The following is a 24974-nucleotide window of genomic DNA, read 5'->3' on the forward strand; positions in this document are numbered from 1 at the left end:
ACATTTCTCTCACATTTGGCTTTCTGTTGTGTCTCTGACCACCTATCACTAGCTTGACATTTCCCACCAAGACAAAGAAAAGCTCGAAACACAAGTGTCACGAGACCCCAAGGTTGACAATGCTTTCTCCTTCTTTTTTAAAGTTGTATAAGCTTCCCTGAGCTTGTTTCAGTGTTTCTCTTTGAGAGGAGTGATTTTTTTGCGTGATTTGTGGCATTTTTCTCACTGATGTGCAGTTTCTTTTTGTGCAGTCTTAGGGGGGACAGCTGCATTTGATGTTATGGGAGGCTTTGAAAGGGACTGGCCGAGAGCTGGTTGTGGTGTTTGTGCAGGGCTCAGGGGCAAAGAGGCATAGTTGCTGGCTCATCGATATGCAGGCAGAACTCCCCTCCCTCAGGTGCAGGCAACCTCACAAATCTGCCTCACAAAAACGGGCGCACACACACTCACGCGCACACACAAACATATGCACATACATAGTCAAAGACGCATCTCTCACCCTCAGATGAACTTACATAATACACATATGCAGACTCAGGCATGCGCATAAGAATCCACAGGCCTGCAAACATATATACGTATACACACAAATTCACTTACACACACACACATTGACCTGCAGCTCTCTGCATCTGTTTGGTTGCGTTCTTTTTTTCCTGCCGTGGTTACCCCCCCTAGGGTTGAAGGAAAGCATGGCCTCAGGGGACGGACGGCTGCGCTGATTGACAGCAGGGATTTTGGAGGTCGAGGAGCCTCTAAAGCAGCGCTGCCTCTTTTCTCTCTCATCCAGACCTTCAGCCCTCTCACCCTGAACAACTGGATTGCTTTCATTTGCAAACAACCCATGAAAAATTAACACATCATTCCCAGAGTATACTTAGGTTTGTTTATGCCAATATGACATATCAAATTAACAAAAGCTGTTTTTATTTGGTGGTAAGGAAACTATGAGGAATGCACTAATGCTTACGTTTGTGTGTGTATTTCATTGTTCATTTTAATTCCTTCCCCCATAAACTAAAACAGAGCTCCTATCACACTTTATAGGTAGTTAAGCTAATTCTCCCCAGCTGAATACAGTTAACAAACAGTTTATTAGGGCATATAAAATGTAATTTACAAATGTCAAAACAGTGCAAAGTTCTGGGTTTTATGACATGAGATGTTTTTTGGCTGGAGCTTCTGTAAATAGCGCAGTTGTACATCTATTTTCTCTCCAAACTGCTTTGTCATTACTGCTTGACCTGGCCACTCTCCTTGGCCATTCCCTCTGTCTTTGTGTCCGTGTTTGTTCTGTCCCAGAATGAAGGGGTTTAGCCAGCCAGAGCTGACCCAAATGAGTGCCGTCCTACTTCTCTAAGAGCTATTTAAGACATTTTGGTGTTGGAAATTGCAGGGCGGAGAGATAGAGATAGAAGGGGAGTGAAATAGAATGAAGATATATTTACCATATGAAAGGTCTCATGTATGATGTGTGAATGTGTGTGTGGTACTTCGAGTGAAGAAGGAGTAACGTTTTCCAGGATTTAGTCTGTGACTCGCCCTAGAAGATGTGCTCAATTTGCTTTTCAAATGAGCCGTGAAGAGCGCAAGTGTGTACCTCTCAGTGTGATGCTATACATTTGGACAAGGATGGTTATGTGTGTGTGTGTACAAGTGTGTGTGTGTTTGGGGGGGGGGCTTTGTTTTCTCTACGCTCTGATGTGTGTGGACAGTCTAGCTCCTGGCCCACTAAGTGCTCTCTCACAGCCTGTGTGCTACATGGCTACCTGTGTAGCTGCTCATAATTGAAAAGACACACCAGCTCCTCTCAGTGAAGGATACTCAGGCCTCTTCTCCCAGCAGGCTGAGCTACTGTGTCATTGAGCAGTGTGGCTTCCAGCTGCCCACATCTCAGCCCTCACTGATGATTCACTGTTTACTGATTATTTCTGCTAAGTGAGAACACAGACACGGCGCTTCATGCCAACTCCATATTCCCTGACCTGATGTCTTATTTCCTATCTGCTAGTTTTCCTCCCCGAAGCTCTATCTTAGCACCGTAGCCCAGGATGTAAATCCAGATGTCCAGGATGAGTGCTGGTAGCCCGCTGTGCCCAAGCAAGATATATAGTCTGTTGATTGTTTTCCATCAGTCCGTCCAGGAAGAATGGATCAGTGGCCAGGTGCTGTGAGCAATCCTCTTAGTTTCACACATCACAATGGAAGGAAAACCGTGGGGGAGACAGGGAGGGATAGATATGCAGTGTGATAATGGTGGTGGTCTATCTTTTTTAAAATAATTCTCTAGAATAAAAACACTTCTAGTCTGACACATATATGGGCTATTTAGTTACAATATTAATATAACCAAGTTCAACCATTTCATATCTTTCTTCTCTATGAGTTTTATGACATTGAGTTTGACTAATCTGAGCTGTAATGTTAGGAGACAAAAGGAAGTTTTCAAGGGAGTATCTCTGCCATAATTATACGTAAAGCAGGGACGTCAACATGCAGACAATTATGGTCAACAGTGGTGTTCGATCAAAGGGATGATATATTCTTACATTCCTAATATATTCTTTTTACTTTGCATTAATCATCAACAAATGAGACCCAAGCACATGTCACTGTTCGACTTCAAAAAGCAGAGCTGAATTTAAAGGCCTTTGTTTGTGTTTATGTAACTGATGAGGGGAGACAAAGCAAAGCGTAGGAAATCGACTGAGACACTTTGTTGTTTTACACCGCCTCACCCCCTTTGTGTGTGTGCTGCTATCGTTGTTTGTTTGTTTACCGAGTGGCTTGACCTCGCTGAGAGGAATGCTCACTCGTTTCCTTTCCTCCTGCGTTTGTCTCTCAGATTTTCTCCATCCATGTTTCTCTCTTCCTTTTCTTTTTCTCTTTCTCTGTGCGCCCCTGTGCCTATGTATCTTTTTTCTTTGGTCCTCCCACTCAAAACTCCGGATTTAACTCAGAAAGTTTTTTTTTTTTCGGTTAATCACACTTGGAATCTTCCTTGCATTTGAACACTCTTCCTCTGCAGCTTCTTCGATATGTACGTGCTGTGCAGGAGAGAGTCACACTAATTATCCCCAGTTATTGGCTTCTCCAGCGCAGGAGCTGTGATTTACATGAGGTGACATTCAGTTCAAACACGCAGACCTTCGCAACCTTTTTCTGGAAAACAATTAACAGCACCACTTTCTCTTCTGCCTCCCTCCTGTACCCCCTCTGTATTCTCTCTCGCTCTACCCCCCCCTCCTCTCTCTCTTCCTCTGGCTATTGTCTTCACACAAACAGAAGATTTACTGCCAAAAAAGCAAGGGGTGTGCAAGAAGGAGAAATTGTTGGTGTACATTCTGTGGCAAGTGATTACCTGCTTGTTAATTGACAGTTTTTCTTTTGGGTAGATGTTCACAAAAGAGTTTGGAGGAGCTATTGAACAAACTGACTAGGGGAAAAGTATTAACTTTTGCAGGATTGCGGTTAATGATGTTTCAGACGTGCTGTTACATTTGTACAAAACAGAACTCAAGTTAACCCCCTCCTCTGTGTGTCTGCCACAGACACTAATAAATTCAAGATACACGCTCTTACGTTTGCAGTTATGGACAGACATATAGCCCACACACGTATGTTCAAACACAGAGACAAACTTACAAGCTTGCCATTAATGAAGCGTGTTTCTCTTCTGTCATGGTGCCTCTGTGAGCATGACAAGATGTTTACACACAATCACGGATGTGCCTCTGATGTGGGCCAGGATGAAAGGGAGATAAGAGGAGAGGGAAAAGAGGAGGCAGAGACGTGACAGCGGACGTCGCGTATGGACTGCTTTTCTGTGTGTGACAGTTGTAACAGAATCCCACTGAGAGCCAAGAGAGATGACTTACGGACATAGTTAGATAACACAGACAGACAGAGAGATCTACCTCGGTAATTTCTTCTAAAAACGAACATTTTTTTTCTACAGAGGACTCCTCTGAACTCAACTACATTCTTAAATCCAGAGGAAAACAATTAGATCCACTCGTTTACCCTTGTCCTGCAGTGTAGATTACAAATGAGCAAACCTGGCATTTATCACATTACTACAAACATTTATTAAAGCCGGTTCCCCTCTAAAGCTGCAGAGATAACAGTGGGTAATTGCAGAGACTGGCTCTATTAGTTAAGTATGCCTAATGTCACTGCCTCAGAGCATTAATGGACGCCGTAGTATTATGTTCCTGTGCTCATTACCACCCCACTCCCCTTCAAACAGATACACACACACACACACACACGCACACACACACCGTCATACACATACACACAATACATATTCACACACCCTCTCCCCCCTTCATTGACCCTGCAGCAGGAGTCTGTGCCACTCTAATGAGAAATGGAAAACACTACTCCGCAAGCTACAAGACACACAAACACACACACACACACACACACACATACGGACACATGCACTCGGCGGGAGCCATTACAGGGGACAGAGGGGTACAATAGTATAATCACACACGCCCAAGGAAACAATTGTGCCGTTATCAGAGTGATCACATTATAAAAGTTTAATAAACACCAAATGGCCTAATGGTGAATTAGCCTGCATCTGCCCTGTGTTGTGCCAGGCTATAATTAGTGATTTAACAGAGACAAACAAATGTTTTTAGGCAGAGCTTTTCACAGTCAACAGATTTTCAGTTGGACATAAATTATTGCATTTGTTCAGAGTTAAAAGAAAATTTGTGGCTGTGATGATTTTGGTGTTTTGTGATCTTAACTCCAAGGAACCAAAAGTCACACACGGAGACAGTCGCACAAACACTAAACTACTGAGAGGAGACTTTGGCTCAAGCCCCAGTTTGGTTTTCTAACGGGCACTTGAGACGTGTATAGAGAGAGGCGAATGGGTGCTTGAGATTGTTGAAGAGGAGAAATAGAGAGTGATGGGGGCAGGGGAGGGGGGGAAGGAAGAAAAGAATGGCAGGGAATGACGTGGCAGTGAATGACGTGGAATAAGTTAGTCAAAAAGGAGGGATGGCACACCCCCTTCTCTCCTGTGCAAAAATGAGCAGTTGTGGGTCTATTTTGATACTCTTCTGTTTGTGTGTATCTGCATGTGTGCTGCAGGCATTGACTCTAAATCGATAACAATTTATAATTTACAATCACAAGGACCTTTCAGTTTTTATAGGGCCTCCATCTGAGCTCATCAATATTACATCAGGACCCAGACTCTTAGTGTGAGGGAGTAGGAAGGTGAGAAAATGGCCAGAAGAGGGATATGACTTTGGTCGAGTGTGTGTGAGTGTATGTCTGTATGTGCAGGTATGGGAGGATGAGAAGGAGGTGTAAGGGGTGGAGGAGGGCATCTGCTGAGGTTGTAGAAAACATCGCTTGCAGCATACACAAATGTGCAAAAGCATACCTGCCTTGCATGTGTGTATGTGTGTCTGCATCTGTCTAACTTCTTTTGTGTGTATGTGTACGTGTGTGTGTGTGTGTGTGTGTGTGTATGTGTGTGTGCACTTGCCAGCTGAGTGACAGCTTAGTATTGATCTGTGGGAGGCCCCAGTGTCATTAGACCCAGTATGGACCAGCAGGCACACGTGGAGGTCAGGGCACAGCGTTTTTGTGTGTGTGTGCTTGTGTGTGAAGGAGTGGGGGACCAAGTAGTGACAGGCTCAAGCCTCTGAAAGAAAATCAATCATGTCATAAGAAGAAGGTTTCCTCCAGCCTCCTTCTCCTTCTGCCTCCCCCACTCCTCTTATACTTGCTCCTCTTTTTCTTTTTTTCTCATTTTTTTCTCTTCGTTCTTCTCAGCTGGGAGATCATCCACTGTTGCTCCATTTATACTTTCAGCACTACTTTCTTCTAGGTCTTTGTTTTGTGAGCACTTCTGCCACACACACACAAACTACAAGATGCACACACACACACACGTTGCACCTCCTGGGTCAGGACAGAGGTACATGTGTGATGCGTGGATCAATCTGAGGGGTTATCCTGGCAAAAAAGAACCATTAGTGACAGAGATGATCCTGGATCAACCCTCATTAACTAAAAGGGCAGAGAGGCTGTTTTTCTAGTTAAAAGAAATAACTCCGAATCAGGGCCAATTAACTCAGAGGACGGACATTAGTTCAATTGATGGCATGCAATATTTAGTTTAATAGAAGTTTCATTCGAAAAGAAGCAGATTTGTTTTATTGTGAATTTAAGCTGTCCTTCACTTATTTATCATTAAGCATGAGCTTGAGCATACACACACACACACACACACACACACACACACACACACACACACACACACACACACACACACACACACACACACACACAGGGCAAGCATCCACCTGTTCTCCACTTTCCTCTCTTGCCTGAGGGGACTAGTATGGTAGATAACAGTTTGAGTGGGCCTGCTGCAAAACACTAATCAGACCTAACACTGCCTAATTAGCACAGAGTCCGCTGATTGGCTTACAGCAATAATTAACACAGGTGAGAATAATTAGCTCCCCATAGACCTGTTTGTGGCTGTGTGTGTGTGTGTGTGTGTAGAGGATGTTATTATGCAGCCTTGGTCCCCAGTGAGACTGAGGAGGCAGAGAGAAGAATCAAACTCATTACTGAAACCAGGCCAACCTGTGTTAGGTGCTCTGCTTTCCCACACCCAGAGAATTAGCCACAGAGAGATCCACCTCCCATCTGTGTGTGTGTGTGTGTGTTTGTGTGTCTGTGTTCGTGCACATGCTTTATGTTTTCCCTTTTCTTTCTCACTGTCTCTCCATCCCTTTCCCTTCAGCCCCCCCATGCTGATGACTGAAGGTGTGTTTGAGGACTCTTACCGCTAGGTGAACCTGCAAAGATAAGATGAAACACAGACACAGGGCATCTTTCTATCATATTCTGTCTCTCTGGTTGTCTGCTTCTCTCTTTTATTCCCTGCCTAGCCCTCTTTCAATCTCTCTTCAGAACTGTAAGAACAAAACTGTGAAAATAATTACAAAAAAACTGGCGAGCTCTGTCTTCCTGCCCATATAAAAAGCATCAGCATATAGCCTCACCCTTCTCATAAAATACCATACACTCCATGAACTACTACTAACTGCCTGGCTGTATGGAACCATGCTCAGCCATTGCTTCATGTCGCCTGTCCAAAAGAGAAAAGGAAGAATATAATGAGAAAGACCAAGGAGAGACAAAGACAAGTAAAATGAGTTTTTTACTGAAAGTCTGGCCGTCGTTTGTCAATCTGTAAGCAGCATGGTGTCCTCCATCTCTCTCTCCCTGGTTATTTTTACCAAAGTGCTGGTACTTTGATCAAGCAAACATCACAGAGAAGGAGAAGTGCACACAGACATTGAGAGGGGGTTAATATTGGAACACAATTGACGGCTTGTCACTTTTAGCTCCGAGGCACCAACATTGCAGAGTAGTTAGTTAGGTGCCGTAGAGGGAGATGGGGGGGGTGGGGTGGGGGGGGGGGGGTAACGCGCACATACACACCTCCGAAAGCTTTTTGTCTGCTAAATAAATAACAAGCAACGATGTAAATTGGTGTTTTCCTGGCGTGCGCAGCTGCTTCTGGGATGTATTTTTTCTTGTCAAGACATTTTAGAGTGGTTTAGGATTGCGGGATGTACAGATAATTAATTTAACCCCCCAAACTGTGCACAAACACACAGTTTGCTCTCATACCTACACACAGGGATCGGAGTAGAATATTCACCTGACCACAGGTGCATCTCAGCGTTAATGCGAGGCACATCCAGGCTGACTCCCACCCCATCGCATTCTCTACACTATTATTCTCCACCCACCAGGGCCCAGGGAGGTGCCAGGGGCGACATCAGCCTATAACCACACACCAGTAGAGACACAGTAGGAGAGGGAAGCTTATTGTTGGCTGACTGATCTCCAGTCTCGCACTGACAAGTCTCCCATGTTCACTGGATTTGTTTTTTGTTGTGTTCGCTCCTGGTAAACACAACAAGTACGTCTGTCACACTGAGGCTGTCAACACAACGCACACCCGCACTGTACTCCAAATCACATCAAGCTGTACTACACACAGACACACACCTAGAGATGTATGTATGAGCGAAATGGCTGTACTCAAAAGGAAGCTAAATGCATATAAGAGCTGTTAAAGCGGTGTTTATGAGAGGCATTTGCATAGTGTTCATAGCACTTTCTGTCTCCTGTTTCCTTTCCGTACACACATACACACACCCATCAGCACGTTTCCCTCTTCGAATACTGTCAATGTGCCTTCTTGACTAAAGAAACAAAATGAAGGAAGGTTGATTGAGGCAAAACAAGGAAGGTTGCTTTTTTTCATATTTCCTGTTTCAATAATTAATATGCATGAGTTTTATGGCCGCTTAAGATGCAATCAATTATTCATTAACAGCATGTTAATTGCATCCACAGTCGTGAATATTTAACCAAACACTAAATCAATGGGGTCGTATGAGCAGCAATATGGACATTTTTATAAGCTTTGGCAAAAATTATGTTAGGCTTTAATGAAAACAGCAGAGAAGAGACTGGAAAGGGACAAATGTGAAGAAAAATAACTTTGCCAAAGGATGGAAGGTTATGTTTGTAAAGCAGCAGATATGAATAAATGAAAGGTTGTTGACTCGCAATAGAGTAGTCAGTGACTCTTAGCCTTTTCTTCTGCTTTGTCTCTTTATTCCCATCTCCTCCTTTTTTAAATGGAGAGGATGTAATCTCTTCATCTCTGCCCACTGTAGCCAGCCTTTTTCACTCTCAAAGACTCCAGACTTCTTTGTCCTGGATCTTTGTGTGTGTGTGTGTCTGTGTGTGTGTTTGTGTGTGTGTGTGTGTGTGTGTGTGTGTGTGTCACAGTGGTGTCTGGACAGTGACATTTCTCTGCTTGGATAACCATCGTGCCCTCTGTCCCTCTGTCCCTCCAGCCATGACGCAGGGTAATGTCACCTGTCAGTCTCAAACTCCAACTAACCGCTGTCCCCCTTAAGTCCCCCACCCACATGGAACACCACCACCAGTCTGCTATCCTCTTACCTCGACCCTAACTGCTCATCCCACAATCCTCACCTGAGAGACAAAACCTTTACCTTCTCCCCTTCCCTCTCCTTTTGTCTTCCTCTCCAATTCCTCATATGACTCTATTTCCTCCTGCACTTTCGCTGTCTTATACCCAAATGGCAAACCCACCGCTTCCTAACCCTTTACATTTGCCTGCAGGACTCCAGAATATGGAAGGGGAGGACGGTACATACAGTGAATGGGAAAGTCAGAGGTGGGAAGCTGAATTTTTGCCCGGACTCTGGTGCGTTCTGCGCCTGTTTTCAATTACTCTCCTGGCACAGGCAGGGTGGAGGGTTATGCGTTATATGGGAATGTAATTGACTATAACTGCCCTCTTAACATTAACCAGGTGTACTAGCTGAGTGTGTGAGATTAGGCCCTAGGCTGTTATGGTGAGCATGGGCAATCTATCTGTGTGTATGCACATGTATGTTGCTGTTGTTGTTGATGTATTTATGCTTTACTCCTCTGAGGTGTTCCCATTAGCACTGCATTTAAATGTGCCATTTTTCCTGTGTGTCTCCTCCTATGTGCACTGGTGTTTATGTGTGTGTGTAGTCCTACTTGTGCCGTCATGCATCTACCTATGTGTGCATATAACAATAAGAGGGAAAGTAAATATGGGGCAGGATACAGATCCAGTCGACTTCAAGGGGGGTTAAAATGGGCCCATTCACTAGGGTGACACACTGTGATTTGTATGCATAGAACTATGCAGCCTGCAGGGCACTAGCCCAAGGGCTATCACAGACACCAAGACCAGTATACGTACAGGGGGAGGTGGGAGAGGTGAATGGAGAGTGTGTGTAGAAGGGTGAGTGTGTGTTTGTGTGGTGGAAAGAGAAGCATCAACAGGCTGTCAATCAAGGCCCGGCCACAGCCTGTCAGTCCTCGATAGAGCTTGTCTGGCGTAGAATGGGAGTCCCTGGGACCCTGAGAAGAGGAGGGAGAAGGAGGCGCAGAGGAGGTGGAGGAAGCAGGGAGGAGGTGACTGTCTCAGTGACTCGAGCTTTATTTGTTATTTGATACTGAGCATGTGGCATTTGAATGCAAATCTATTTCGATTGTTCCACCATCTGATAGGGTTAAGAGGAATCTATAGGGGATATGCATGTCTGCATGTGTAACAGAGGGCTGTTCGGAGATACACATACACACATGGATTAAGATAGAGAATTATTCAGATAGATTCTATTACTCGCCAATTCACTTGCATCAGGATACTTTCCTCTGAAAGCAATATAAGGATATTTAATCAGAATAAATATAAAGAAGAATGGGGTCAGAGGTTACAGAAATGTTTTATTTAGTGATTCTTGTGTCCTTGCGGTTAAAGTGCTTCTCTATTTGCAAAAAAAAAGGCAGAGTATGCAAACAACCTGTATACTTTCAGTATGTGCACATTTAAAATTGTGAGCTCATGCAGGATAATTATTTACCCTGTGTGCATGCGGAAGATTGTGTTTAAAAGCAGGCTTGCCAAGTAGGTGGACAGACGGACAGATAGACAGACGGATAAAGCTGGTATTACTGCAGTATGGAAATGCGAGGCTCAGTTTCCTCCCAATTAGAGCAGTGACTTCTGAAATGCCATAATACCCATTAATTAGCAGGCTGCTATTTTCTCAGTGATTTGGCTAATTAGTCTGCGAGGCTCTACACTATCTGGACCATAATTATTGGGTTGAAGCCATGCAATCACACTAACGAACACACACTCTTGTTCAACTTGATGCGCAAAAACTAGCGCACTCACGTTCATATACATACAGTATAAGGGGAAGAGATGCACATGCCGGCACACACTGCAACAATTTCCCACAGTTGAGTGACCCTAATTTAAGTGCCACCATTAAATGCTTCAGTAGCAGCATAGCACAGCACGAGAGAGTTAATGGTTGAAGAAGGAGATGAACAGTTACAGACTGGCTTCCCACTTCTTTAACTATGTGCTCCTCATAACATGTTCTTGTATGCTGACATAATTCAACATACAGCAGCACAGCCTTTCCTTCCTGTGAAAAACAACAGGAATGCATTACAGTGCCAGTGATGACTTGGCGTGTGTGTGTGTGTGTGTGTGTGTGTGTGTGTGTGTGTGTGTGTGTGTGTGCACGCGCGTTCAATGCTCTCTGTGCCTTGACAGTCCATCAGTGTCTCCCACTGGACAGACAGGCCATTGACACAGCACCATGAGGCCGGGAAACCTTTTCAATCACTCCCTTACTTTTCCCTCCCTGTCAGGTGACAGAAAGGTGTGATTGATCTGTTGTTTCTTCGTGTTGGTAAAGTAGTAGAATGAAGTTGTGTTAGGTTAAAAGGGTGGGGGGTGGGGCATATGTGGCAACCACTTTTCTAAGTTTGTTAATCATCTTCATCAACAATGCGGCTCCGAAACCTGCTGTGGTGGTCATGCAGCTTGCGTGTGTGTTTGCATGCTTGCATGCAAGTGTGTGTTCACACTCCTCGCAGCCTGATGAACTTCATAAGTGTCCCATCACCACTTTAATCAAATTACTTATGAACCAAAATTGACAGTTTTCATTAATTATAAAGGATTATTCTAATTGCAATTCAAATTTATTCATTTAGAACAGACGGCATTCAGTAATGTTTCAAGAAATTTGCATATTAAATGGAGAGGGAAGTCCATTAGCTATGCTAATGTATGCATGATTCCTTATTTTGTGATTGGTGGGCCATATGTAGCAGGCTGGGGGTTTGCAGGTGAGGAATCTAGAAGGAGCTGTAATATGTTTGATAAACACAGAGGGACGGGAGGCCAAAACACACACATTCACATGTACATGTACGAACACACATACACAAACACACACACACTTTAGGAAGCCATACGTCTCTGTTCAGTATCAATCTCCTTCTGTCTTTCCTCTGTCACACACTCTCTGTCTCACATTTTCTCCCTCTCTCCCACTCTCTGCTTTCATATTCCTCCCCCAAGACCCATTGGGGGGAACAACTTTTCACCCAAGAACAAACACAGCACACTAATTAAGTTTCTGATTTCTGATCCTGCTGCATTTAGAAACATAACCTTGAGCCTGCGTATAGTCACAGTCATAGTTATGATTTAATACAGTGCTTAAATGGAACAAAAAGAAAGAACTTTTGCGAGCAGCACATTCATCCCCACAATGTATGGGGCTGGTCTCAGGTTGACACAGTGCTCTTTATCAAGCTATATATAGTCCATGCATTATGCATTAAGTTTAACATGTGCTTAAATCAACACTATTCAATATGAATACATCAGTCTTCAACTAAGGTAGAGAGGAGAACAGTTAGGGTAAATGACTGCGCGGGGAGGCACACAGGCGGGCATAAGCACACGGTCACACACACCCTACGGCTGTGCGTTGGCTTCTACCCAGGCTGATGACAGGGCCATTATTCACTGGTCAGTCCCATGAGGACAGGGTTTGGACTGGACAGAGTAGCAGAGCGTCCCAGCATGGCAGGACAGCGCTGAGGTGAGAGGGCCCAAGACCCTTCATTACTCCCATGGTCGAGGGGCCTGGAGGTTTTCCCTCCCTCTCACTCTCTCTCTCTCTCTTGCTCTCTTTGTCTCTGTCTCCATCAGATTAATGGGCCAGGCCCGACAGAGGAAGTGTTTCAATCAGCACCGCCTGCCAAGCTTGTCCATCACCCAGACAGCCTCTTATTCATCATGGCTTTGATGCGCACACACTAACACAAACACACACACACACACGCACACACACACACACACGCATGCATGCACAGATGTTTATTTGGTTGCATTTCTTTCTCCATTGCTCTTGTAAAAAGTCAGGCCACAGGTAGTGATGTTATAGGGCTACAAGTTGCTGAATCCAACACTCCTTTCTCCATCACTGTTCCCAAGCTGCAGAGATTTCATTTCCTGTCTTTCAGTTTTCCCTGCACGATTTCTCAGTTGAATTTTGAATGATCCTTTTTGGATGAAATGGATGAAACACAATTGGTTAAGTGTCTCTGGGACTTCTGTCCCCAAGCTGAGACTGGAGCTCCGGCTCCGGGAGAAGCGGTGAGCGATCTCTCCCAAGTGGGGCCTCTCCCTGAGCGGCAAAGGCACATCGCTGTTTCCCCCTGACCCACTGTTTCCCTCCTCCAGAGTCCATTTGTTCTGAGAAATATTTAACGACAGGGCAAATTCAGCTGACATGTCATGCACACACACTGAGCTGATACGGACGAGGAGGAGGATGGGACGATGCACGGAGCGAGCTGAAAATAAATTTTTCAGTGCAGGAAGATGTTCTATTTGAATTAATCATGACACTTAAGATAGACATGAGGGCAATATAGAGGTGCTCACCGCTACTTTGAGTAGTAGCACTCCAAAGGAACGAAGAGTTGTGTGTGTCTGCCCCCATGTTTTTGTGTGTTCAATATTTGCTTTGCATGTTTTCTTTAATGTTTTGTCCTTTTCAGTCAAAGTTTAAATCTGTCTGTGTGTCTAGTTATCAGGTGATAGGAAAAAATGGGATGTTTTTGTCCCAGTATATCTAAACTGGGCCACTTCAGCCAGTTACAGGCTGGTGTCCGAGGCCCAGGGCCAGACCCAGAGACAGACCTGGTCCTGGATTATTAATGTCCCCCCCTGTGAAGCCAGCCCCCCTCTCCCATTCAGTGCCCCCCTACACCCCTGGGGTCAGTCTGCATGGCTCCTGGTGCAAGGACCCAGTCATAAATCTCCCTAAATTAGTGTGTGTATGTGTGCATATGTGTGCGTGTGAGTGTGTGCTTCCACGCTTAAACATATACTCCAGGCAGGGAGACAGGTCACCATGAAAACAACCCAGACTCTTGGTTGAAGTGTCAGTGATGCATGGCGGAAAAAGGCAAAGAATGAGTTAGGGAGAGAAAAAAAAAAAGAAAATGAGAAATGAAACATGTGAGGAGGAAAAGAAAATACAAAAAAACAAAAGCTGAGAAAGATATTTGATTTTCTGAGAGGACCAGACTTCACTTTTCCTTTGGTCACCTTTTTGTCACCGTTTTTGTTTTATTTGCTTAGAAATATTTACCCTTAATTTGAACTTGCGTTTGGCTTCATTAGGATCAGTTTCCTGTACATATCTTGATTCTTAATTACTGAAGACAGAATTTCCCATCCCTCTACCTGCCTAGATTAGTTCAACATGTCCCACGGTGCTAACAGGCATGGGGAAGTGCTGTTGTGTCACTTAGTTAACCCCCGAGACAAATGGCTCCCCTCCGGAGCAGGGTGAATTACACACCTCATGAAGCATATTAGGAGCCAGACACAGTGCTTTTCTCCTGGAGATGATCTGTACGACAGAAATGGATGGAGGGAGAGGAGAAGGCTGAGTTATGGCATCACCCAAAGCCACTTTTACAGCGCATCAACACCAGAACAAAACAGGGAGAGCAGAGAGAGGCGGGGCAAAGAATAAAGAAATGAGGCAAAAAGATTTACAGTGTAACAAAAGGCGGAAAAGATGAATAAACTACAACTACAGAGGAATATAAAATCACACAGTTCTAAAGTTATCCATGTTAAGTTTGACAAGGAAAACAACTCTTTACCTCATTTGTGGCTAATGTAGGAAAATTATTAGAAAATATAACAGAATTGTCCCTTGGAGGCTTCCTTGCTGTTAGCTAATCGCTTAGACAATCTTTATCGCTGCAGTAATAATATTTAGATGCTACAGGGATTACTTAAAAGTTGTGTTATAATTGCTTTCCTTGTTTTGTCTTTTATGGGCAGAGGGTGATTTTGTGTTTAATTGCTCCAAAGTGACAAATAATGCCCGTTATGATATGATGAAACTGTGAGATCATTAAATTACTACAGCAAATGGCTGCATGTGTTTATTCGTTCTTTTTCGCTGTTACAAATTTATGCCACGAGGCTTCAAGAGGCCAAGCAGTTATTTACACAAATTCACTTCCACAGCCATTCCTGGATTTGGGGGTAATTACGTGAGTGTAAAATGGTTTTATTTCATTTAATCCGGCCGGCGCAGCAATTTGCAGTGGTAATATTTGTAGCCATGGAGTCTGCACAGTAAAACAGCTTGAAACCAGCCAGAGTTTCAAATACAAACAAGGTAGAAGAGGTAATAATCAAAAGAAGAATCTATGCAATCCAAAATATTGTCTCTAGACGGAAAAGCGTTGTTTTGAGATGAGTTGCAGCACAGTGCACTTTTAAAAGCATGCAGAAACATCATGTGCAAGCTTAGAGTCAGGATTTTGACATTATTGCCATAAAGACTCTCAATGCCAAAAGCATAATCAATAAATGTTTGAATAACCACAAAACTGCTCTTGGGATTTCTACCTTCTATTGAATAATACAGTTTCACATTGCCAGGTTGTTTACAAAAAGTCAGATTCAATAATATGTAATCATAAGAAATTTTCAATCATTCTTTAATTCCTGTAATTATTTTTGTGAAATTGTAGAATCTAACACTTGCTTCTCTTATAGAAACCCCTAGATTTCAGAGAATAAAACAACCTGACCTCCGTGGTACCTATGACAATAATAACACAGTAATTAGTCAGTGAATCCAAGAATTGATGAAATGTTGATGGAAAGAAAATCATTTCTGATTTTATTCTGCATTTTAAAATATATTTATTGTTATATATTTATTAATATATTTATTTATGTAAACATCCCAATGGAATTACAAATTGATAATCATATTTTTTTCACAATAACAATAATAACCAGTAAGCTAAAAATCTCCAAGAGGATGACTGTCCATCCTCTTGGAGTCAGTGGCAACATGTTGACTGTTGCCACTGAGACAGAAGACAAACTAAATAGAAGGTAAGCGGAGAAGTGAAAAAGGAGTGGATTAAATTAAAATAGAAACAATAACAGCTGAAAAACCCTGGTTATGATGTGGGAGTAGGTTGCTGTAAATCTAAAAAAAGACTGAGCAGGAGTTAGGGAAGCTCTGAATGGTAATAGAAAGCTGAGCAGAGCAAATGAGAGTATTATTGACTATTGGCAGTTATCTGTCCATATTTACTGGTCAGCTGTCAATCAGATTATCCATAAATCCTTATTGTAATCTTTTTGCAATTGCATATTAACACAAACTGCTCTTAATCCATAACACCACCACCCTCCGTTGATCCATTTAGATGCGTAGATGTCCAGAGCACCAAATAATGAACAAGCTTCAGTTTTGTAATGTTTATGTGCGGGTGACTTCGGAAACCTTTGGTCATGTAAATAATGAATCACATGATCCAGGCATGCAGGAGATCGAGGGGACACGCTGACATATGGCAAAGCAAATGAGGCATGCAGACTTTCTTTCTTTCTTCTCCTTTTTAGAATTGTGTCTCACAATTGTCTCACTTTTCCACCACCTTGAATCTCTAATAGTTAACCTTCTGATTTGGTCACTTCTGACACTGGTGACCCTACCTTTTCCCCTTCCACTGATCCATCATCTGTCCATCATGAATCCACCAGAGAAGGAGAAGAAGCACACTTGGGGAAAGAAAAGCAGAGTCGATGAATTAAACAAGAAGTGCAGCGAGGAAGGTGGAGCATGTTGGACAAGTGTATGTGGACCACAGCTGTGTGTGAGGCCGCGCTCTGACCTCGAGGAGATAAGAAAGTTGGGAGACCCTCAGCCTGTGGGGTCCAACAGCCACTATAAAAAATAAAAACTCCATCTCTCTGCTTCATGAATTATTGAGATATTGGCCTACAGCTTCTAAAATATACAGGAGGGTGGTCTGTCTCTCTCTTTGGGTTTCACATACTCTCCACCTCGTGGATCTTTCTATCATTTCTCCCCTCACTTTTTACTTCCTTCACTCAGAACCAAAGCCATCCCTCCATACCCCCCACCCCACCCTTCTCTTCCCTTCCCATTCAGATTTAGCCCCTTGTGCCAGCAAGAGTGTAAATCAGAACAGAAACAAAGGCACAGATAAAAAGGGAACACCAGAGAAAGACAGTTTGTTATTCAGATCATAAGAGGCTGTTTTTTCTTTACTTGAAGAAGAGTGTCTACCACTAACCAGCTGTCATGCATTTAAGAGTTGTCAGGGATAAATTCACAAGTTCTTGTGTTACATCAGATGTTTGTAATGTGCACAGCAGTAGGCTGGCTCTTGAAATGAGACAGAATTCTCGTCTATTTGTCTTCTTGGCTCCCGCCCTTTTTTTCTACATGAAGCAATTGTCCAACACATTGCTGCTTACTGTGTTTCTCTTGACATGTCTCTCTCTCTCTGTGTGTGTGTGTGTGTGTGTGTGTGTGTGTGTGTGTGTGAGATGCGTTTGCCCGTGCATGATTATATCTAAGGCAGTTGGCTCCAAACACGCTGTCCAGTGCAGAATCCTAGCCATAACAAATGAACAGAGAGGAGAAAATAAGACATATGAAAGAAAAGCTGAGCAAAGGAGTGATTCTCTCTCTGGCTTGTAGAGATCTGTATTGTAAGCAGTTTCAGCTGTCAGCACTTCTTTGAGCTGCCTCAAAGAGAGGAGGAGGGTTGGGTGGTGGTGGTGGAGGGGGACCAGGAAATGTTGTAGTTTTATTTTTCCCCTTTTGAGGGTTCCTGTTTATTTGTACATGGCGCTGTTTATTTTCACAGTTCATTTGATATAGTTCTTTTCAGAGAGACCCACAATGCAGAGATGTACAGTAGTTTTAGTTAAAGAAGAAGTTGTCAGCCTTCAAGCCTTGGGGTGGGGCCAGGAAATATATCATCAACCGTCCCCTTTCTGCTTTTCAGGCCTCCGGTGCCTCCCCATACACACTCTCAAACACACACTCAGACTCCCCCTTTTACTCCTCAAGACCCTCCCTCCTCCCTCCCTCATTAAGTATTGATGCGGGTAGCCATACTTGCCATCTCAGCCTATTAATAATGCATGGCAGGTGCTGTTGATGTGGTCTCTCACACTGAGATTGAGAGAGGCAGGAATGGCAACACTGTGCTGCATAGTAGCTACAGCACAACCTCCGTCACACGCCTCTGCAGCTGGGGGGGCCTGCATCTGCCCCAGTGAGTTTATGGCAAGCTGTGACAGCGGCTCGGAGATGGATATACAAGGTAGCATCTTACTCAATACCCCGGAGCTGTTTTTACATAGAAAACTGCCTTTGTCATAAACAACTGATGGATGAGGGTGTGATAGTGTATGAGCCCTGTCTGCCACAGCTGTTTTATTTGTGTTTTGTGTTTTATTGAAGTAGCTTTCACTGTACTTTCATTGACAGAGAGATCTCTTTCAGTAGCTCATTTTTTTCTCGCTGTGTCTCCCTTTCTCTATGTGCAGGTTCTTCCTCAAGTTCTTCCTGAAGTGTAACCAGAACTGCCTGAAGAATGCAGGCAACCCTCGAGACATGAGGCGGTTTCAGGTGAGATGCAACTGCCTGTGTGCATCTACAATGTAATGGTCTAACTCAAAACCTCAAAACAAAACCACACTTCCTGGAACTGTCTTTCAACCTTTTATTCTGCAAAACACCTCTGCAGTTGTAGAGAAACACAATATTCTCTAGTATAAGTGATATCTTTGCCTGTGTACCACCTGTAACAAAGTTACAAACTACTCCACACTAGGCACTATAGTCTCAACACAGGCAGCAACATTAATCATGATGACAATCTTGTCTTCTAATTACCTCATGTGTGCATAATTATAAATGGAGCTACAAAACAGAAAATGTCTATAGGTTCAAGTTACACTGATTTAAAGCTGTTTTGGTTTTCAGGTTGGTTCACTCTTGCTGCTCTTGTAGCATCATTTTCAGTTGCAGCTGTTTTTACCCAAAAACCTCTAAAAACCCACTGTACACTTGCTGCCTGGCACTAAACAACAGACTGACAAAGTTAGCCTCTAGTGGGTGTGCGAAGTGGAACATATGGGCAGCTACAGATTCACATATCTTTGCTCAGGAGTTGGATACGCAAAACTATATCCTAACAAGCTTTCCATATCAACTTAAAAGCTACTTACTGCAAGTAACAAAAAAACTGAAAGTAAACAGAATTGAAAAAAAAAAAAGAAGTGCACCTTCCTGGGGAAAAATCCTGAAGATAAAGAAAAGACAAACAAGGGAAGTGCAACACAGTTGGTCCTGCCGGTTGTTACAGGATTTGAGAGTGCCCTTTTCATAATTTAGGCACACTGACATAAATGCACATGTTATAAGCCCCTATATCAATGAGATTTGTTGTTTTTTAAAAATTGTTTTTTCACTGTGTAGTTACAATGTTCGTGTCCTGTTTTCAGGTGGTCGTGTCGACTACGGTGAGCGTGGAGGGTCACGTCCTGGCTGTCTCTGACAACATGTTCGTGCACAACAACTCCAAACATGGGCGCCGAGCTCGAAGACTGGATCCCTCAGAAGGAACACCATCCTACCTGGAACATGGTATTAAAAGCAAAGAACCAAATACTCTGTCTGTCCGTCTCTAGCCTGTCTCTCCTAGCTTTGTCTTCCTCACTTTCTTTCACTCCGTTCAACTTCCCTCTATTCACCACCCCACCACCCCTACCACCCCCCTTCTTCTTGCTCCGCATTCAACCCCTTTTCTGTCTCGGTTCTATCCCACTCAAACCTACTCTCTTTCTTATCTCGCTCCTGCTTCCTCTCGGATTCTCACTTTACTCTCTTGTAGGGTTTCTAACTCACACTAAGAGAGGAGAGAGTGGTAGCTAGTGAGTCTTTTGTCTCTCCCTTGTGGCTTGCTCCCCTCAGGTCTCTGCCTCTGGGCCTTCTACTCTGCCTCGCATAAGCACTATGTGTCTTATGAGGTCTGTTCTGCTTAAAGCCAACACTGGCTTTATTTCCTCGGAGACCTGCTTTTATCCTGCAGCCCTCCATCACTCCCATCCCTCCCATCCCTCAGGTTTTCAAACACACCCATGCACACACAAAAAAGCACACACACATGCATACACACCCCCGCATGCACAGTCAGACCCAAACCTTTAATACTTCATAATGACATGTGCACATGATTTAGGAGCATGCACTGATTCCCAAGTCCCTAATCCAGTTATTTTCTCATTTCGATTTCCCAGACATTGAATAAAAGAAACATATTTTTTTGCTTTGAGGAAAGTCAACCTCAGGGATGATAATGACAAAAAACTAAGAAGGGATTTACATGATGGCCTGCAGTAGATTGCATTAAGATTGAATGTTATGGTTAAGTTACTCTAATGACTATTCTCCAGAGGTGAGGTGGACCACTTGTCCCTGTGACTGGTCTCACAGACGATTAGAAAAGTTTATAAAGAAGAGACATATTGGAGACGTCAGTGAGACTTGGATCTTACAGAGAATAAAGAGTACACACAGTACACGAACAGATGTTCCCTGTGTCAAAGAGATTTGTTTGGGAATTTACTCTTCTCTGATTTTTTATTCTCCTGATCACGGGGGTTAGAAGGAGGAACAACAGGAGTGAAAAAACAACATGGGGGGGGTACCAAGAGATGGTTGTGAGTTGTGATGAGAGGAAGGGGTAAAAGGGCATAATGGTATAGTAAGAACATGAAATAATAAGACAGAAGAAAATTAGTTCTTCTTGATTTTTCCTCCCCCCTTCTCGCATGTGTCGAGTTCGTTTGCAGGATACTCAACTTTGGGGGCCCATTTCAGTCGGTAATAGATGAGCAGTGCATAGAGTTGAACAGATGGCACTGAGGAACACCCCAAAGTATAATCCTATCACATGGATTCACGTTCCACCATCTGGTTAATCCACACACAAACACACACACACACACACACACAAACACACACACACACACACATGTAAACACACACATGCACATGGAGCACACATAATATCAGCGGCTGTGAAAAGGAGGCATCTTAGGCCATGATTACGGCCACAGATTGCTGCTTGGTGAACGCTGATCTCTGTAGGCGTATCGGGGGGCTAAATATCATTCCAGCTTGTTGGGAAGGATCAACAGAACAGGGAGTCAGGCAAAGAGCAAAGGCTAGGCTACAGGGAAAAAAAGTCAGCCTTGTCTAAAGTGGATTATGCTGCTTTGCAGAATTACAACATGTCTGACAAGCTGCATATCTGTTAAGGAGAGGAGATTTAGCTTGTATAAACATGTATTTTCCCAATGCTGTTCTTTTCTTCAATCACATCCCATAATCTGCAAGTCTATAACACCAACAGATCAAATCAAAAAGCACATTGAATACCAGTTATTAAAAATGTGGTTTATTGTTGTTGTTTTATGTATTTTGATAAGAATACATTTTAAGCTTCACGTGAGAGATGAAATGAGCCTGTGTGGTCACGCAGTCTATAGCTTATACTGACATAGCTGAACAGATATATGAAACAGCAGCTGAGCAAGAGGTAAGTGTTTGGTTAATGAAGGCAGAGTATTCAGAGGGCAGAGCTACTGTTGGCTCTGCTCTGCTCCCCGGTCGCGTGGCCTTTGATCAGACACTCAGCACACCTGACATTTACACGCCCGCACGCTTTGCCACGTGTCATAAAACAAGCGCACCGCTGCTGCCCTCACACACAGGGCAAGGGTGATATTTAATAACAGGGTGTGTATAATCACTCTGATTAGTATTCCTCGCTCGCCCCTGACCCCTGGAGAGAGAGAAGAGGGGAGGTGTGTATGAGAGAGAGAGGGAAGTGAAAAGAAGACGAGGGAACTGGATGGTGTCAATAGCAAGGTCCTTCATTGGGTGTCATTAGGTTAGTTAGCATCTAATCTATTTTGTCTGTGACTCTTGCAGCAACCCCTAGCATCAAAGCCATCAGCCCGAGTGAAGGCTGGACCACAGGGGGCGCTACAGTTATCATCATCGGGGACAACTTCTTTGATGGCCTACAAGTCATCTTTGGAACCATGCTGGTGTGGAGTGAGGTTAGTCACCATTTGTCACCATCCTGGCAATGTTGACTTGGCACCAAGTAAAAATGCAGCAAACTCCACTTATGACCACTTGTTACAGGGTATAGCCTGGACATGGGTATGATATCTGACTAAGTGCTTTTCTTTGTTTTGTTTAGTCTTTTGCGATATTTATATATGCTATATGCTATAAAAAATTAAATTTACTGTAAACATTTTGCTACCACTCAGTAAAACTGCAAACGTTACGCTAATTACACACGTCAAAATAAAAAAAATCCAAATTGCAGTAAGCATTTGTCAGGATTTCTTACAGTTTCGAAAGCTACAAATTTAACCAAGTCAGTGACAACATTTACCGGATTAACTAATAATGAATGTAATGATAAAAATTTGTAAACCCTAAAGGAGAGAAAATATAGAAAAATAAGAGCTCACGTCTCTCTGTGGCAGCTCTTATTTCTGTCATATATCTGCTCAGCTCCTTTCCTGTCTTTTATTATGTTACTATCTGCAAACTGTACAGTATGAATCTCTTTGTAAGGAGCATCTGCCACATGACTAAAATGTAAATGTAGTGTATGTGTGAAATTGAAGGTCAGCGAGCAGCGCAGCTAAACAGCTTTTTCTTTAGTAAAGGAATAATTCTATAAAAAGCTCTTATATTATCTCACTGAGAGGTGAGTGGGGGCAGACAATGGTGGAATGAAAGCTTAGCTAAGTGAGCAATGAAAGGGACAGTTAGAACAATACACATGCATACACATGCACATACACAAGGCTCTGGCAGCAGCATTGATAGCGTTTGAGCACTGCTAGCTTTGAGTGCTAGTTGACTATAGCGTGCAGAAAGCGAGCACTCAGTGAGGTCTCGTCTGTCTTTTGTCTTGTTACAGTTTTCCTTTAAAGACCCTTCAGGATACACAGACACACATACATGATGAGTGGGCTCATCAACCACACTAAGTGAGCCTGTTTAAGACTCAGTGGTACTTTAATGTGGCTAACAGCAGCTAGACAGCCTCATCTGACATACACTGAGATAGGGGCAACAAAGACAAGCATATTATACAGTTGCTTATACTGTAGAGTAGGCATAGGCAGTGGAAGGTGTGTGTTTTATTCATAAACAGATAACTGCTTTTGAAACCCCCCTTACAGAGTCCATGTCAGCACTGATAACCATCCCAAGCCTCACAGTGACATTGCCTTGGGCTATGAGGCCACCTGAGGGCTTTAACGCTAACACATCATTTTCAGGCTGATTATAGAAAGAAAGAAAGTCAAAAGCTGCAAAAGAAAGGTCTGAGATGAGCTGAGAATAGCCCCCCGTGCACAGGTTTAGATATCATGTTTCGCTGCATTAATCTATCTGACCTATCCGTTTCTTTCCATAGCTGATAACCCCCCATGCCATTCGTGTGCAGACTCCACCCAGACACATCCCCGGGGTGGTTGAGGTCACGCTGTCCTACAAATCCAAACAGTTCTGCAAAGGCACACCTGGACGCTTCATCTACACAGGTAGTACACTTTATAATGATACTAATTTATAGTGCAATCTAAAAAGAGAATGCAGCCCAAATTTACCAATGAGCTGGATAATGCAGCTTTCATTTTTTAAATTCTGTTTTCTCCAGACTGTGCAAACAACATTTACTTTTTTAATCATTTTTTAAAAGTCATCACGTTAGAATTCTTCATGCAGTGGCTTTGACTGCTATTAGGTCTGTATTTATATTTGCAATATCTGCTAAAAAAAAAGTGTACAGTATATATGCTGTCATTTACTGTATGCTGGTTGCAGAGAAAATGTGCTTGCTAAACAATTTAAAATTCAATAACATGACTCAATAATTCAGTGAAATAGCCCACTGATCACAGGGGGGAAAAGGGTTTGCCCTCTTTTATGAAGCAGGTTAAGGTCAGAGTGAGGTTTAACCTTTTGATTAGTGGGATTATTGAGATTTAACCCATGTCAAAGATGTGATTCAGAAAGGAAGGAGTCTATGTGGAGACTGGGATTTTTGACTTGGAGTTCAGGTGCATGAATATCTTGAGTGCTACATCAGACCGTATCGATGCAGCGCTGTGCAGTGAAAAGAGCAGGAGAGAGTGAATGTGAAGCAGTGATTAACCAATGCGAGGCCACAGGTCCCCAGGGAGACTGTGAATCACATAAATCTGTCTGTAATCTCAACCACTGATAGACTTAGGCTGTAAGCCCCGGCTGGAATTGCCAGCATTTGATAAAATCGCCATTGAGAGAGAGCGTGTGCGTTGTATCGCCAGCATGCATTTTCTGCATCTTGTGTGTGTCCTAATTACTGTGCATGGACAGAATCCATGTCCATGCGTCATAATTATGACTTTGTTTGTGTATTTATGGGAAAGGCTGCCATAGGCTGTGTTTGTTTCTATGTATGTGTGAACGTACCCCAAACACAAATGCGCGTTGACAAGTAACTGCATTACTAAGACAGAGGGCAGATGGGTGGGCAGCCTTTGCCATGCCAGAGCTGTCCAACAGCCAGCACTTTGCCAAACTCAAAGAGCTGTGTGTAGGTGTGTGTCTGTGTGTGCACAGCCGTTTAATGTGCCAGGCAAGTGGGAACCGTATGCATAAATGCCCTATCTCTCTCCAGCCCTCCACTCTTTCACCTTGTCACAATCACTTATTCAAAACTTACTTCTTTGAATGAATTCATCCCACCCCACTCCCCCCTTTTTTTCTCCGTCTGCTTCTTGGCTTCTCCGAAGGCACATAGAAGAATCTCAACAGGTGAGGTAGCAAGAGGTCATCCACTGGGAGCTGAAGACACACACTGTGATGCTGCTTGCCAAGCACTGGCACCTTCATGGTGATACAGTCAACCGTGTCGAGGCATAGATCCCAGGTCTTCACACACCCCACTTCAGCCACTGCTCTGTACCCTCAGTGGCTATTTGTACCTCCTCCTCAGCATCTTTCTTTTTAACAATTTACCTCAACCTAGCGAGGAAGAACCTGCTCACATTTGGTATC

General features: G+C 43.4%; 1 protein-coding gene across 5 annotated transcripts in view; it reads left to right on the forward strand.

The window, feature by feature from the left end:
- Positions 1-24974, forward strand: part of ebf1a (EBF transcription factor 1a) — a 53563-nt gene that overhangs the window by 10892 nt on the left and 17697 nt on the right. For all 5 annotated transcript variants that reach the window (XM_067517586.1, XM_067517587.1, XM_067517583.1 and 2 more), the window contains exons 7-10: positions 18377-18458; positions 19337-19478; positions 21831-21961; positions 23347-23473. In XM_067517586.1, the coding sequence (XP_067373687.1) occupies positions 18377-18458; positions 19337-19478; positions 21831-21961; positions 23347-23473 (482 nt within the window). The remainder of the gene's footprint in view (positions 1-18376; positions 18459-19336; positions 19479-21830; positions 21962-23346; positions 23474-24974) is intronic.

This window comes from Channa argus, chromosome 10, assembly GCF_033026475.1.
Source record: "Channa argus isolate prfri chromosome 10, Channa argus male v1.0, whole genome shotgun sequence".
Taxonomy (NCBI): Eukaryota; Metazoa; Chordata; class Actinopteri; order Anabantiformes; family Channidae; genus Channa; species Channa argus.